General features: G+C 42.9%; 1 protein-coding gene across 6 annotated transcripts in view; it reads left to right on the top strand.

Moving 5' to 3' along the window:
• Positions 1–29: 29 nt before the first annotated feature.
• LOC130534579 (spectrin beta chain, non-erythrocytic 4-like) overlaps positions 30–16,662 on the top strand; it is a 32,734-nt gene continuing 16,101 nt past the window's right edge. For 2 of the 6 annotated variants that reach the window (XM_057048862.1, XM_057048859.1), the window contains exons 1-25: positions 40–463; positions 3,872–4,029; positions 4,267–4,418; positions 4,531–4,704; positions 5,516–5,607; positions 5,692–5,772; positions 5,872–5,987; positions 6,119–6,231; positions 6,326–6,513; positions 6,889–7,006; positions 7,137–7,295; positions 7,403–7,705; positions 7,858–8,008; positions 8,324–8,460; positions 8,577–8,726; positions 8,929–9,297; positions 9,386–9,600; positions 9,700–9,837; positions 10,853–11,093; positions 11,171–11,329; positions 11,447–11,577; positions 11,677–11,902; positions 12,035–12,237; positions 13,089–13,179; positions 15,897–16,043. In XM_057048862.1, coding sequence (XP_056904842.1) covers positions 3,885–4,029; positions 4,267–4,418; positions 4,531–4,704; positions 5,516–5,607; positions 5,692–5,772; positions 5,872–5,987; positions 6,119–6,231; positions 6,326–6,513; positions 6,889–7,006; positions 7,137–7,295; positions 7,403–7,705; positions 7,858–8,008; positions 8,324–8,460; positions 8,577–8,726; positions 8,929–9,297; positions 9,386–9,600; positions 9,700–9,837; positions 10,853–11,093; positions 11,171–11,329; positions 11,447–11,577; positions 11,677–11,902; positions 12,035–12,237; positions 13,089–13,179; positions 15,897–16,043 — 3,999 coding nt within the window. In that variant the 5' untranslated portion in view covers positions 40–463; positions 3,872–3,884. Of the gene's footprint in view, positions 464–3,871; positions 4,030–4,266; positions 4,419–4,530; positions 4,705–5,515; positions 5,608–5,691; positions 5,773–5,871; positions 5,988–6,118; positions 6,232–6,325; positions 6,514–6,888; positions 7,007–7,136; positions 7,296–7,402; positions 7,706–7,857; positions 8,009–8,323; positions 8,461–8,576; positions 8,727–8,928; positions 9,298–9,385; positions 9,601–9,699; positions 9,838–10,852; positions 11,094–11,170; positions 11,330–11,446; positions 11,578–11,676; positions 11,903–12,034; positions 12,238–13,088; positions 13,180–15,896; positions 16,044–16,662 lie in introns of all 6 variants that reach the window. The other 4 variants (XM_057048857.1, XM_057048856.1, XR_008952923.1 and 1 more) reach the window with 4 other exon arrangements.

Below are 16,662 nucleotides of genomic sequence, written 5' to 3'. Positions count from 1 at the left end.
CCTCTCTCTACCTCTCTCTCCCCTCTCTCTCTACCTCCCTCTCTCTCTCTCGCTGCTGGTTGCACGAATGCTGATATTTTCCTCCAGCATCACCAGCGGAGAGGAGGAGGAGGAAGGTTGTGTCAGGTGGAAGCGGGGACCTCTATGGAGCTCATCATCACCCTCCGCCGGCTCACATCCTCAGTACGCGCAGCATCTTCGTGCCGGGCGGTCACCGCTGCGGGCACTCGGTACCCTTTTCTGAGGCTTCGGTACGGGTTCCTCGGGTTATTCCAGTAATTACCATGACAGACCGCTTTCTCTTGTAAAAAGGACTAATCGAGGCACCAACCTTGCTGGAATTGAAGCTAACCGTCCTGCGTCCTCCATTGATAAACCAGCTGGTCACATTGATTCGGTGGAACGTCGTCTTGGCATAATAAGAGGACAAATCCAATCCAGAAGACGGACACTGAAGCTCACGGTAAGAAAGTAACCCTACGGGAATCTGCATTGTTTATTGAATGCATTTGGGCGTTCTAAGAGTAAGGAGTCGAGTTGTTCGGTGTTCTCCCCCTTTTGCAGGGATGCCGGCCTGCATTTGGTTGCAGGGTACCGCAGTGATCCGATGGGGGAATGCGCTGTCTCACATCTTTTCACCTTTCTTGTCTTACAGGATGCATGTCTTGGAAAGTGTCTGTGATGTCTGCAGCCCTGGCCGTATAATTGAAAATTCTAAACTAATTTAGGAGCTGCATGGCGGCCTAGCGTGTCCTAGTTGGTGTTGCACGTTACATTATGGTACATTATCACTTTACTTTGCAGATGATGACGTTGGCCACTGTAGTCATTTGGAAAACGGTGTTTCAAAAATACATTTCACCAACCTTAACACCGTCTGAAGTTCTGTGGGTATTTGGTCCCGCTTGTGACCTCAGATTACTTTTTCATCTTATCGCTCCTTGTGGTATATGATATTAAGGACCCTGGCAGTTTTAGTGCGCTATTGGGGTGTATTTATTTATTATTTATCATACTTTAGTGGGACAAAGGCTCATTGCTTTTTTTAGCAACTCGAAAAGCCAAAGCACAGTAGCCTGTTAAATCATGACATGCCCTATTTGACCAGAACTACGGTGGAAAGCACCAGTTTTGTACTTTTGTTACATTGTCATTGTCTATAATTGTCCCAAACTCCTGTTTAGAAATTACATTCATGAGCTAATTCCTCTATAAGGAGCACAGGTAAAACAACATTAAATGCTAAATGTTTTGCACAGGAATTTACTGCAGAATTGCACCTAATAGAAACGCATTTGCTATCTTGAACCACCAGGATTCTCTACAGTATCAACACTGTGCCCTGGAACTTATTCTGGACTTATAGTGACTTGACAGTGTGTATCGCTCATACCGACACACACTGAACATACACCGATTGATTACTGCATCGTTGAGGTTGTCGAAATGCAAAAGATCAGAAACGTCTGAACTCACATCATATTGCACATCTCTCCTCTCATCTTTTCCTTCTCAATGTCATCCTGTCCTTTTCTGTTCACACACCGAGCCCGGAGGATGTCAGTGCTCTTGGCCTTTTTGTTTATCGCCCTACAATGTGACTACTTTCATTAAGAACGGCTGTCCTGCCAACTCAGAACTGGGCGGCGGCTCCAGTTCCGGCTTGCAGACGTTTGACTCTGCTGAGGTGAAGTGAGAGGAAGTGACTCAGTGCAGTGTGTAAAGTGACGTCAGTGACAAAGAACCAGGAGAACACGAATAAGGGGTCAAACTTCAGAACAAGCACAGTTTGGGGATATTTTTAGGATGCAGGATTATTCTGGAATCTGTACATAGACAGTTCATGATAATTCCTTGTGTTGGGTTGATTTCTTTCTTTTTTTTGATGAGAAAATAAGACTCCTATAAACAGATTTAAAAGGCTTCTGATGCTGTAAACTGAAATTGGGTCACATGCTCGTTTTGGATGGAGCCATTTTAATTATTTGTTAATATGATAACCTTTACTAGACACCATCTTAAATGTCAGACTTTTTCACCTGATCATGTTGATGAAGACTCAAAAACTGCTCTTTCCTCACTTGTGATGACCTTTTTGTGTGTCTCTTTTTTGTTTTTTCCCAGCATCGAACCTCTACACCAAAATAGCTGCATACTGGCAAACTACATGGTTATTGCATGATAATACAATTTAGCAATTTGATCTGGGGAGAAAGTACAGCATCGATAGATCCCCAGCCACCAGTCATCGTTATCCTCCTCACCCAGTCACTGCTGCTGGCTTTAAACAAAGATGTTAACTCTGAGGGCAGAACTTTCACTTTAGTTCTCGTCAGGGCAACATGAAAAATACCCACGATAATCCTCATTGTGTCTTCAAAAGCTAGTTAAGGCTCCTGTTATTGGAACTTTAGTGACAAATTCATAATTCATGTCTGTTTGTTTGACTGCCTGTTAGCAACTTAAAAGGTTCCGAACAAATTTTAGTGACATTTTTTAGAAAATGGGCCATGAACTGTGTCTGTGTATTGGTGAGCAAAAGACAGACAGACAGGCAGACAGACAGACAGGCAGGCAGACAGACAGACAGGCTGACGGACGGACGGACAGATTTTCAGCTAGAGTACCGTAGTGTCGACTCTTGCTTAGGGCTGAGTCTTTCTCCAACAGCTGAGTCTGATTATTAGAATGAACACACATGCATGCATGTGCGCACACACACACATGCACACACACACACGTGCACACACACACACACACACACACACACACACAGCAGAGCAGTCAGGCAGTCATTTGAGCTTTGAATTTGATTGATTGAAAGACACCAGGTGGTTGAGGTTTGGCAAGGATAGCATCAAAGAAAACAAAGGTCATGTGCTTACAGAATATATACATCTACATACATCACAGAATATTTTGGCTGAAGGGAAAAAAAAACAGTTTTCATATCGACTTGCAACGCTGCTGTATGAAACGTGTTCCTTTAATGCTAAACCACCCAAGGCCAGATTACCAAATTGTATATTTTATGTCCTGCGAGCACATCTGCTCCAGCACTACCCATTGTGTGTATTGTTCATGTCCATCCATACATAACACAAAGCAGGATGGGGGTGGAGCAGCTGCATGTTTATGTAGCGTGGACCCTAATAATGACACTTTTTAATACCCTTCCAAACCACCTCAAGAACATCAACAATCGCTGCAGTTTATTACTATAACTCTTAGGGCACCAAATACTTCTGTAAATTGTTTTTCCATTTTAAAAGAGTGACAGAACAGCCAAGAAATAGTCTGGTCAGTGAAGAAAATCCTGTGGATACTGCAGGAAGGTGGGGATGCTGGTGTTCTCGTCAGTGTTCTTGCCTTTCGCTCTGCTCCTTGTGCTTCTGCTGGAGGGTTTTCTGTTCACGTCAGTCTTGACATCACAGCTTGCAACTTTTAAGTGTCCAGACAGAAAAACGCTGATAGTCACTGCAATTTCTATTTTTGATCGTGTTCTTGATGCGTGTTTTTTATAACTAAAGAAGGAAAAAAATAATTGATTACTAAAAAAAGATACGCTCTGAATTTGAAATATTTTGCTTCTGTATAGAGATCATTACACTTTACGAATGTGATGGGGTTTTTTTTTTACAATTTTTTTATTAGAGCCACAAATTTATAGCAAACCTATCCCCAAATATGAAGAGCACTGCTCCAAAACATTTGCTCAAGTGGTAGACCAGACACAGTTGCCATGAGTTCATGCATGTATTTATCTTGTTTCCATAGAAGATTTAAAAGATTTGCACATTGCGGATGGGACAGCTGTTTCACTCGTGTGTGTGTGTGTGTGTGTGTGTGTGTGTGTGTGTGCACGTTACAGGGTGTCGGACGCGATGGCTAATGCCTCCTCAGACCTGGACAATGCAGAAGCCCAACGCCAGCTCAACAACAACAACCGATCGATTGGTTCAGGGTTCTGGGAGACAGAGTGTACCAGTTCTAAGCTGTTTGAGTGCTCCCGAATCAAGGCCCTGGCAGGTCACATAGTTTAATGTTATTAAAACACTCACTAATTCACCTTTGACAAATTTAATATGTTGATTATTGTTAATGACACTAGGGGTGTTTTCCTTCTAGTCATAATCTATATTTTTTCTTTAAATGACTGGTCAGATAATGTTATGTATATTTTCAGTACAGTAATGTTTTTCCTATCTGAACTGCATATGGTTTCCCTTTAATTTGACTTTCCTTTTCTTTTCTTATTGTCCTCAGATGAACGAGATGCAGTACAGAAGAAAACGTTCACCAAATGGGTTAACTCGCATCTGTCCAGAGTGTCCTGTCGCATATCTGACCTTTACAACGACCTGAGGGATGGATACATGCTCACCCGACTTCTGGAGGTCCTCAGTGGAGAGCTTTTGGTGAGAACACAGATTTGGAACCCTAGAGAACAAATGTTCTATAGTCAGTATTTCATCAGGCTTTGGTAATAAGGTGTGTGATCACACATTTTTATTTTCCTGCTCTCCCCAGCCAAGGCCTACACGAGGTCGGATGCGGATCCATTGCCTCGAGAATGTTGACAAAGCTCTACAATTCCTCAAAGAGCAACGGGTCCATCTAGAAAATGTTGGTTCCCACGATATCGTGGATGGAAACCACCGCCTCACCTTAGGCCTTATCTGGACTATCATTCTTCGCTTTCAGGTAAACAGAATCAAAAGGACCAAGCCAGAATCATATGGATTGTTTTTAGTGCCCAATGCCTGATTCTAATTATATTATTAGGGGAATAGGATGCTTGCAGATGTTACCAAGCTGGTTGCTAAAGCACAAGGATGCATAATAAGCAGTAGAATCATTGAAAACGATCTGCTGGCAGTTATTTCCAGGGGAGGCTGTCAGAGCTTCCACGTCATCACTCTGCAATAACCCACTCTGTTTGGTGGATAAAGCCCAAATGTCACTTACGGCCTAACTGCCTAAGGGTAGCATGTGCCTTCTACTTTGTTCTTCCACGAGGACACACACACACCTAGACCCATCTGACTACATACACACATGCAGGATGAAGTCCTGACATACACAAATGATGACAGGGCCACACACACTTAACTCATATTTAAACACATGCCCTGCGTTTCCAGGCTTCGGCAGCACTGACACAGGCATAAAAGCAGAGAAAAAGGAAAGGGCTCATTTGTGTTACACTGCAGCACTATTTTGACTCTGAAACACAATGCACATTTAGCATTATCTGAGTCATATTTGACATATGACTCATAATATGAGTTAACTTGTGTCAATTCTCTATTGTTATTGCTGTTATGCAGCTTTTGTTTGGGATATAATGGTGAAAAATTAAGAAAAAATGACTCCTTTGATTGTAGTTAGTAATAATGTAATAGGTAATGCCTCTTGTAACCAAACACCCTGTAACAACAACGTATAGTTTAGGAGTAGGAAAATGCATTGTGGTGACTTTAATTCAGTCCTCCAAAAATCTATGTTTGTTCAGATCCAGGTAATCAAAATAGAGACAGAAGACAACAGAGAAACTCGCTCTGCCAAGGATGCCCTACTGCTCTGGTGCCAGATGAAGACAGCAGGGTGAGCACTGTAAATTACACCAGAGAAGTTCACGAGAAGATCAGTGCGAGCAGGAATCCATTTAAACTCTATTCTGTGCATCAGGTATTCGGAAGTCAACATCCAAAATTTTACCACTTGCTGGAGAGATGGTCTTGCCTTTAACGCCCTTATACACAGACACAGGTAGGGAGTTGTTTTAAATAAAAAATGATAGGAGCATGGATGATGGATGAGAGACGCAGAACATTTTATAAATGCAAAATGAGATGCCGTTTCTTTCAGACCTGACCTGATAGAATTCCACAAGCTGACACGTTCAAATGCAACTCACAACCTCCAGTTAGCCTTCAACGTTGCTGAGCAGCACCTTGGTCTCACTAAACTTTTGGACCCTGAAGGTGACATGTCATTTAATCAACCCAAACTAGAAACAATGATAGATATTCATTTTTATTTTTTCTGGGATATGACTCGTCTGAGAGGTGTAGCTCGTGGTGTAGCTCTCTGAACTCCTTTCCATCTTGTGCAGATGTAAACACAGAGAATCCAGATGAAAAATCCATCATCACATATGTGGTTTCCTACTACCACTATTTCTCTAAGATGAAGGCCCTTATTGTAGAGGGCAAGAGGGTTGGCAAGGTAAAAAAAAAACACACACACACACAAAAATGAATACTCAAAAATAGGCAAAATTTACAATATTATTGTATTTGTTTTCCCCCGTCTGGGTCAGGTACTAGACAGTTGCATTGAGGCAGAGAACATCGTTAATCGCTATGAGGCTTTGGCCTCAGACCTGCTGGACTGGATAGAAAAGACCATTGCAGTTATCAGTAACCAGAAGTTTGCTAACTCACTGACTGGAGTTCAGCAGCAGCTGCAAGCCTTTACAACCTACTGCACTATAGAGAAGCCCATCAAGTAAGTTTCACATTTTTTGTTGCCACATGCTTTTAAAGTCACACCTATTTTTTTAAATTAGCATGTTGTAATTTTTACAATAGTTGCTATTTGGACTGTAGAAGTACAAACTCCTTTGAAAGTCTCATAAAGTGTGAGTGCCACGTCTCCTGCAGAGCAAGAAAGAAAGAAATTTACCCATTTCTGCTTATATCCTGTTTTTTCCCAGATCTTTGACCCGATATTTTCATATATGTTTTTTTTGTTTTGATTTGTTTATTTTGTCGTTGCTGTTTTTGTTAAATAAATGCTTTCAGTTTCAGAGCTAAGCTGTTAACTACTACTACTGACCTGTGCACATTATAGCTTGCTAACTCAAGACTGCTACTCTTACAGATTTCAGGAGAAGGGGAATCTTGAAGTTCTTCTCTTTACCATCCAAAGCAAACTCAGAGCCAACAACCAGAAACCCTATGTGCCTCATGATGGAAAACTTATCTCAGACATCAACAAGGTCGTGCATCCATCAGCTATGTTAATTATGCCGCATGTTGCGTATTTTGGTGTTCAGTTTGAGACGAAAGCTGATCGACCACATCTGGCACCGATGGACAGTTCAATGTTACGTTTGATTTTCTCACCAGGCGTGGGAGAGACTAGAAAAGGCAGAACATGAGAGGGGGGTGTCATTGCGCAAGGAGCTGATTCGCCAGGAGAAGCTGGAGCTTCTGGCTCAGCGTTTTGACCACAAAACTACCATGAGACAAGCATGGCTCAATGAAAACCAGAGACTTGTGTCACAGGTACCGACCTGAGCAGTGCAAACAGGATCTATTAGTGCGTGTTTTTGTGATAGTAACTGCTGAAGAACCAACCAATTATGGACTCTTTCTTCTTCTGCATCTCACAGGACAATTTTGGTTACGACTTACCCGCAGTTGAGGCTGCGATGAAGAAACATGAGGCAATCGAGGCAGATATAGCCTCATACGAGGAGAGGATTGGGGTGGTGGTGGAGCTTTCAGCTGAGATGGAATCAGAAGGATACTATGATATCCGACGTATCTTAGCACGAAAGGAGAACATACTTGGCCAATGGAAATTGTTGAAAGAGTTGGTGGCTGGCAGGAGGACACGTCTAGAGAAGAACTTGGCATTGCAGAAGATTTTCCAGGACATGGTGTATATGATTGATTGGATGGAGGACACACAGGTACTTTAGGGTCCATCATTATGTGTTTTGCTTAGATTTGATTAACATTTGGGAGATTATCAGAAAAATTAAAAACTAGGTTAAGCTAAAAAAAAAAGATCTACGTCCACCTGGCTTGTCTCTCAATCTTTTCATTTCCTGCTCCTTGTCAGGTCCAACTGCTGTCAAAAGATTATGGGAAGCATCTTCTGGAGGTGGAAGATCTGCTGCAGAAGCACAGCCTTCAGGAAGCAGACATTGCAGTGCAAGCAGAAAGGGTGGAGTCACTCAACAAAGCTGCACTTAAATTTACCACTATAGAGGGTAAAGAATAGACTCACTCATCAATGTCTTAGAAATCATGAAGTCATATGTTGAGTTGTCTACAAACCTAAACCCACCTAAACCTGGTAATCAAAGGAGTGATGTACAATCAAATGATGGCCAGAATGATGTCAGGAAGCAATAATCTTACCACTTCCTATCTACTCATTTGTCGAACCTTCTCATAAATATACAGATCAATGGAAAAAACACACGTTCTATGGTAGTCTATCTGCATATACATTAATTTAATCACTGAATTTTTTGATCACAGTGCTCTGTTTTTCTCATTGTCACCCATTTACTGTCTCCTAGGTTATCAACCTTGTGACCCCCAGGTGATCTGTAACCGTGTGAATCATGTTAGTTCGTGTCTGGAGGAGCTGAAACAACTGGCATCTAAAAGATGCAATGACCTTGAGGAGTCGAGAGAGCTGTGGGCCTTTCTTCAGGTAGAATCTCTTATGAAAAGAAAAGACTGGGTCTTTACTTGCTAGATTTCATTTTGTCTTTAAATGAAGCTAATACTATAACTATTGGAATCATTGTGTGCATTTACTTGTGAAAGGAGTTGGAGGAATCAGAGGCATGGATCAGGGAGAAAAGCGCCATCTTGGGAGCTCAGGGTTTCGGGAAGGACCTGACAAGCGTGCTGAAATTACTTCAAAAACACAAGACTTTGGCTGGAGAACTACTAGCTCACCGGTCCCTGCTGCAAGTGAGTGAGTTTCTGGGGATTTCATGTGGATTTGATGTGTTTTATTTTACAAAGTTTTATTATTCATGAAACTCCCCAAAGTGAAAATAAAAAGAACCACTGCACTGCTGTTCAGAATAGATATAAACTATTCAGTAGAGTTCCATTTTCATGAATCGGGTGCCAGGAGGGTAAGATTAACACTTTTATATTGCTCTTGTAGAACACCATCAAGCAAGGGAAGCAGATACTGAGTGAGAAGAGCCTCGGTACAGCAGGGATGCAGGAGCACCTCATGGAGTTGAAGAACCAGTGGAAGAGGCTGGAGGATCAGGCAGCCCAGCGTCTCGGCCATCTCCAGGAAGCACTAAATTTCTTTCAGTTCTCCACCGAGATGAACGACCTGGTTGCCTGGCTGCAGGATGCTTACCGCCTGGTCTCAAGTGAAGACTTTGGACATGATGAGTACTCCACACAGTCCCTGCTGAAGAAACACAGAGGGGTCAGCGAGGCTATCGACAAACATCGACTACATGTCGTGACATTACATAAGCACATGGTGGCATTGGCTCTACATTACCGGGACCAAGAGGTGGGGAAAGGGCGCCGAGAAAAGAGGTTCCATTTCTCGGTCTTGTCTCTGTTTCCTAATTCCTCGTGTGGTTTGCTCCCGACGACAGGAAGTGCAAGTGCGTATGGTAGAGGTGGAGCAGCTGTACACCGAGGTGGTTGATGTGGCCGTGCTCAGACAGCAGTGGCTTCATGATGCCCTGGCCGTCTACCGCATGTTCAGTGAGGTGAATGCCTGCGAGCTGTGGATTGATGAGAAGGAGCAGTGGTTGGACAAGATGGAGATCCCAGAGAAACTGGATGATGTGGAGGTGGTAGCACACAGGTGAGGAACAAACTAAGAAAAGTGGGGACGCTTTCATTGCTTTTGATTTTATATACTCTGGTCATTTTTTCATCGTTTCCCATAATTCTGTTTTTGTAGGTTTGAAAGCCTGGACCAGGAGATGAATAGCCTGATGGGAAGGATCTTGGATGTCAATCAGATAGTTCAGCAGCTTTTGGACGGAGGTCATCCATCTTCCACAGAGGTCAGAAGTTGTCAAGATCACCTCAACTCCAGGTACTGATTCGAACCCCTTCTTCCAACAGCTTCAAACAGTAGCCTCAACATCCATAATTAGCACCACATCGTATCACGTACTTTAAAGTGTGGCTCATCCAGGTGATGAAATGGTCTCTTTATCTCATTAGCCATTTTCTCTGACCACCGTTACTTTAAACGATAAAGTCCAGGACAGCAGGGCGTCCATTAGTCTCCTAACCTTGGCACAAGATAATATTCTCAGTGTGACCATCTGTGACGTGATGTGCTTCAGTTAAATTAAGGCCTGTTGAGATCAAAAATATGACTTAATACTCATAAATCTACTCAATGCTTCTATCTTTTTCCCCGCTTTAGTATTATGCACGTCTCTTAGGTCTTGTCACAGGCTGTTTTCTTTCCAACCCTACTGAGCATTTGTTGTTTGTCTCTCTGAATTGACATTATCTCATTATCTCAGGGATCTCTCGTGCTCTCTCTCCTTTTCCTCTCTTTCCCCTTGTGTGTATGTGTGTTTTGGTTGGATGGGTACGTACTGAGACCTGCTGCTCTGGAGCAGAGTCAGGAGACCGTATGGCAAGCAGTCTGGTCTATGTTGAAACCACAAACACAATGAGTCAAATCATATTAAATGTGTTGATTGAGCAGACAGAAATCATCAGCATTTGCTTTATGCACTCAAAAACAAATTTGAAGATCTGGTAACTGACATATTTTTACATTTATTGGATTATTTGTTACAGATTCATTTGAAGTTGTGATTACAATTTGTTTTTAGATTGACAAAATGCCTGCTGTGTTCTTCTCTTTTGAATATACCACTGAATATTGCACTCACTAAAACAGTTTTAAAGCCAGTGCAATGTATGTGACCTTAAACAGGACTAAAGAATGGATCATAAAAAATGGCTGGATGTGATGTAGCAATAATCTTGTTGCTTTCACATACAAATGGCTCGCCAACCAACATTTATGTCTCTGTTATTGCAACACACTCTCATTTAGGCTGCATGCTATGTTCTATGTTCTGCAGGTGGAACAGCATCGTGGAACTGGTCGAGCAGAAGAAAAATCAGTTAAATTCCATGCTGCGTCTGCAGAACTACCTATTGGAATGTGTCGAAATCAAATCTCAGATTCAGGATAAAAGAAAAGCCATTGATGCCACTCAATACATGGGCAGTGACCTGGGAGGTGTAATGGCTTTGCAAAGACGGCTTTCCACAATGGAGGGAGCTCTATCTGTCCTGGAGCCCAAACTGCTGCACCTGCAGGTAAAATGAGTTCAACTTCTAAAGGTAACATTCCAAGCATCGCAAATTTGATGCCTCACAAAATCCAACAATCACAGGAAGAGGCAGAAAATCTGGCAACTGCCCACCCCAGCCGGGCCATGGAGGTTCTGGTGCCCTTTGATGACCTCAGTGTGGAGTGGGAAGAGCTTAAACACACTCTTCAGGGTTGTGAGGACTCACTAATGGTTGCAAGCAGACTACAAAGTTTCATACAGGTACAAAAGTCAGTGCAACATGACTAAAACCCACTACTTAGGATTGGTTTATCAATAAGTCCCTTTTTAATTGAAAGTAATCTGATTTTTTTTGTTTTTTGTTCTCTGTCTTCCCAGGACCTGGATTCGTTCCTCACCTGGTTGGTCCAAACACAGACAGTAGCCGCTTCAGACCAGCTTCCCAATGACCTGGAGGAGGCCGAGACCCTCATCAACAAACATGCAGCACTGAAGGAGGAGATCGGAAGGTGGGATATTACAATACTGTACAGTGTTCCTCACAGCGTGTTTTCCTTAAAACGCAACAGGTGTTGAGTAAGAGTATTGTGATGGTTGTTTTTGCACAGATATGAGGAGGACTATGAACGACTGCAGTCCATGAATGAGCTGCTGGATTCTGATGAAGCACCTCTCCCTCAGGCTGCCCTGCAGCAATGGCTGCAAAAGCTCGATGTTGGGTGGAACAAGCTGTTGGAGATGTGGGAGAGCAGAAGGGAGGTTCTGGTTCAGGCTCACATTTTCCACCTCTTTCTGCGAGATGTCAAGCAGGCCGAATCACTGCTCAACAACCAGGTGTGACAATTAGGCCGGATTGGAATCGATGTTTCGGAAAACTCTTAGTTATGACATCTTTCCTTTTAAAATATTCTTAGTTCATTCCTGAACTAAGGAGCGATCACATTGTTTCCCATGTTGCTCCTTTAGGAGTCGGCCCTGGCTCACGTGGAGCTGCCCACCACTGTAGAAACAGTGGAGGCTTCCATAAAGAAACACAAGGACTTCACCACAACCATGGAGCTGAACCTGCACAGGATCAAAGCTGTGATCGAGGCTGGAGAGAGTCTGATCAGCCAGAATAACATCTACTCTGAACGCATCCGCGAGCGCATCGACACCCTCGCTAAAAGGTACTTTTAGTCACAGGCAGACAAACAACTAGTAACAATTCATTACTGCAAACACATTATTAGGTAGAAATAAGGATTATGCCTCCCAAAGTGATTACTGATTCTTTAGCAACCTCAAAATTCTTTCATCGAGCAAGAGATTATATATTATATATTTCTCCAAAAGGATCCTGTAGATGATATATTTATATTGAATACAAATTAATTCATGCTTTGGACCATTAGAAAGTATTTATTTACACTATCCGAATCAAAGTTGTGCTGTTAGAACACGTGCAAACGGAAATATAAAATATTATAATAATATAAAAAATATCGTATTTGAAAATCTGGTAAAATGAGAGATGTAAAATGACTGCAAATAAACCCTGAGCTTTTAAAGCATCTGTTATTACTTTCTTCCCCACGTTAACCATGTACTCTTTCCTTTACTGTGTTTAGTTTTGCTATCACAGTTCACAACGTGCAGCACAACACACAGTCTGCTTGTGCACTGAAGCGAAGTACATTTACAAAGACGGAAGCAGCCGAAGCAAAATAAGAGTTAGCAGGAGTGAGAGCAGAATGTGGAGCAGAAGGCCTCTGTACACAACACAGGGCTTGGCCTGTTTAATCCGTGGTTGAGACCTGACCATGAAATCTATCTGATAATTCAGCTGCTGCTGTTGTCAGACATGTGGCTTCACATTTGGTTCACATTCATTCATTTTTTACGCCGGGGTTCTTTAATAGATCTTATTTGTTATTTTACTTTGCTTCACACCATTTTGTCCATCTCTCGATCTTTAGAAGATTTTAAAATGTGGGTCACTGTTTCTTGACACTAAAGGGGATGTTCCTCACTGTTTCAGAGGTAATCAGAACCGAGAGTTGGCCCAGCAGTGGCTGGAGAAATTGAACATCCAGTGGGAAGTTCAAAGGTTCCTTCAAAACTGTCACGAGGTGAGACTCTAAGAAACTGTGTGTGCTGACTAGACTGTTACATTTATAACGGTGTTACACGTGTAAACGGTGGTAGAAAAGCAGATGGGTTTGCTAATTATCTTTTAATGCTATTGTACATCTTTAAATATTAAATATTTCATTAACTATTTTCTCCAAATATTGATCTGCTACATTAGTTCACTCACCACACATTATAAATCTTAATATTTGCTGGACAGAGATCACCTTTGCTCACTGATTCACTTGGATTTCTGACCATGTACAATCATGGCCCCGAAACCTTGTTTAGTTTCAGCAACTTTCCTCTCTTTGGCTCTACTGAATAATTCAGCCACACAGCTCCTCATTACTAATTCAGAGGAGGATGGGTGTATCTCAGTGTATACATGGGTGACTCTGCATGTGTGTGTGTGTGTGTGAGAGAGAGAGAGAGCTGAAAGAGGGACAGATATAGAGCGAAAGAGTTGCCCACAGTTGGCACACTCGAGTGACACCATGTCAGTCTGTAGTAGCATTTAGCTGCTAGTTTTCTTGGGCTGCAGGTTTTTGTGCGCTTCCTGCTGCTTCCTGCTGCTTTTCATGCTTAACTAAGCACATTATTTCTTATACGTAACATTATTTCTGTAACAGTGTCAGAGACATAAATTAGTGACATGGCTGTGCTGTTCCATCCCACACGTCTGTCCCACTATGCTATCTGCTGGAAAAGATGATTACAAAATATGAGGTGGTGCATTTTCTTCCTGCCGATGTGCCTATTATGTACACAAAAATACTGTCAGTTAGTCTAATGGCACAATTATCATACCATGTGAAGTGAGACTTTGCTTTCCCCCCTTTTCTCTGTCAGATAAACTTTGTCTCCCCCCAAAAATTCATTGTCATTCATGCAGTCTGGTGCTTATAAATCAGCAGCCCAACACACACTAACACACACTCATCCCCCCTCATTCAATTCATTTATGGTCTCAAGGGGAACATCATGCTATGGCTGTCCATGACCTCTGCCACCATAAGATGTGTGTGTGTGGGGTGTGTGTGGGGGGGAGGTGTTCCTCTGCCTGTGGCCTGATGTTTGTGGTGTGTATACCCATGTCAGCTGACATGTCCTTACCTGCCTGCATTGTGTCATTGTGTATGATGGTGCGAGAGGGGGGTCACACGGTGGACAAATCACCCTCCAGTCATCTCATTCTCAATATGTCTCTCTGTCCACTATCACCCATCTTTTCTATTACTGTCCACATCTCCCCCTGTCTCTTTCTCTTTCTCTTTCTCTCTCTCTCCTCTCTCTCCTCTCTCTCCCTGTGTCTCTGTGTCTCTCTCCCCTGCATTACCACTGCAGAGATAGAGAGTGCAGCTGCCTGGGAGTGCTGCAGAGAGGAAGCGGGGGATTGTGAAGGGGGTTGGTGTTTGCAGCAGCAGGAGGAACAAATGAAAGCAGATGTACATGAGACACACATTTTACTTCCAGCTGGTGTTGCTTTAAAAGCATCTTAGATCTTTTTGGCCTTTCTTTCTTGTTATATTTCTGTCACACTCATTTTAAGGCCCCCGCCCCCACCTCCCCAACGCAGCATTATTAGCCATGACCGGTGAGCCTTGAGGCACTGCCAGAATTCCCCTGCCCCCAAAATCTCTATCCCAGTTTTTGCTCCTCCCTCCTCTCTCATCCGCCTCCTTTCCTTCCCTCCTCTGATCATGCACGCTCGCTCACTCGCTGAAGGTGTGAGGCAGGGGAGGGGCTCTCCAACACCGCCTCAGCTGCCTGCCATTTTATTGTTTTGGGGAGGATCTTTTCTTATTTTTCCCTCAGTCGTTTTCATTCTTGCCCTCGCTATCGTCACTGACCCAACCCCTGCCCCTCCTCTCCGTCTTGTGGCTGCGCGTACAGCAGGTCCTCAGCACCACCGAAAGGAGATAGAGCGCAGGCTCAGTTGGAAGTCTTATTTTTTCCTTATCATCTTTTCTCTCAGAGCACCTTTTTTTTTTTTTTGTCTTGCATTAATTTTTGATTCACTGGCATGAACCTGGAGAGCGCCTTCCGTGGACGGTTTAAGACTGGTCCGCTTTTTTCCCTCATTCCCCCGCTGATCCCCCGTCTGCGTCCGGCTCTGCAGTGAGCAGCATCCCTCCATGTGTGTATCAGTAGACCATCGAGGATGCGGACAAGAGCAGCTGCCTGCAGCTGCCACAATCCTGTGGGCCGTTAAATACCGCTGGTAATAACGGTTTACAGTTGGGATCTGGGGAAAGCGACAGAGCTGCACGCGTAAATGTTATATTGTGGCACGAGATGGAGCTGCTGATGCTAACGCTGACCTAAATATTCCTGAGACGCTGACAGCACATGCGTGAGGCGTTTTTCACGGCGTATTTGTAACAAGCACAAATTCTGCTGTCGTGTGGAAAGAGTAGGTGTGTGTAGGTGTGTTTAATGTGTGAAAACTGTTCCAATGAGTTCAGTATACATGAATTCTTGCGGCCATACTTGTTGGTACACGTGCATCTGCCTACATGTGCCTGCCATCATTAGCTATATGCTTCTGTGTTTGACCTTGTATTTCTGACTGGATGAGTTACTGGAGTGTTTATCAATGTATATATTTTTATATAGCCACATTTCATTAAAATAACTCGTTTATTTAATGCAAGTGATAATCTGTGCATAGGAAATATTTAGACGTTTCACTTTCTTGTTCTCTCTGCTCCAGATTGGAGATTGGGTTTATGAGAAGATGCTGATGGCGAGGGACAGCAGCCGAGACGAGACCCAAAAACTTCATAAGAAATGGTTGAAGCACCAGGCCTTCATGGCTGAGTTGGCCCAAAACAAGGAATGGCTAGGTAAAATTGAAAAGGTGAGTTTTGCCTTAATTTTCTCACCTCTTTTTGGTTTATTTCCTGAACCTCCTTCATCTCTCCATTGACATGAAAGATTCTGTTAGCGCCAAAAACCACAGGTATTACGGTACAAAGAACGTAAACGAGGAAACACGCTGTTTCATTGTCAATGTCATGTCCCAGTAAGATCTGTCTTATACTGGGAAGGTTAATATGGGACTCAGGCCTCTCATCTGAAGCTACAACAGACATAATTGGGTTATAAGTATTCCCCCAGCTGCTTATGCTGATTTCTTTTGAATGACTCTTGACTTCATTGGCTGCAGTGAGAATAAAGTCAGTGGTTTTCAGGGTCACGTGTCATTAGTCTACCGCTGACCCTTTTGTAGGCAACTGTTTGTGAAACATTATGTTGCTCTCTTTGTAATAACATAGTAATAAGATGGTAGTAAGACTAATGATTCAAAAGTCAGATCAATAATAGAAAGCATTTAAAGATTAGCAATTATTTTTGTATCACTATTGGTACGATCAACCTTTGCTCTGGTGTATATCCAGGGCTTTTGCCCCCCCCGGTGCAGTAGTTGACCGTTCAGTTGAGGAAAACACCAACAACAGTGTTTGCCAATATGAAAC

This window comes from Takifugu flavidus, chromosome 12 (genome assembly GCF_003711565.1).
Source record: "Takifugu flavidus isolate HTHZ2018 chromosome 12, ASM371156v2, whole genome shotgun sequence".
NCBI classification, from domain to species: Eukaryota; Metazoa; Chordata; class Actinopteri; order Tetraodontiformes; family Tetraodontidae; genus Takifugu; species Takifugu flavidus.
Note: the sequence above shows the minus strand (reverse complement) of the source record. Positions and strands in the feature narration are given on the sequence as shown.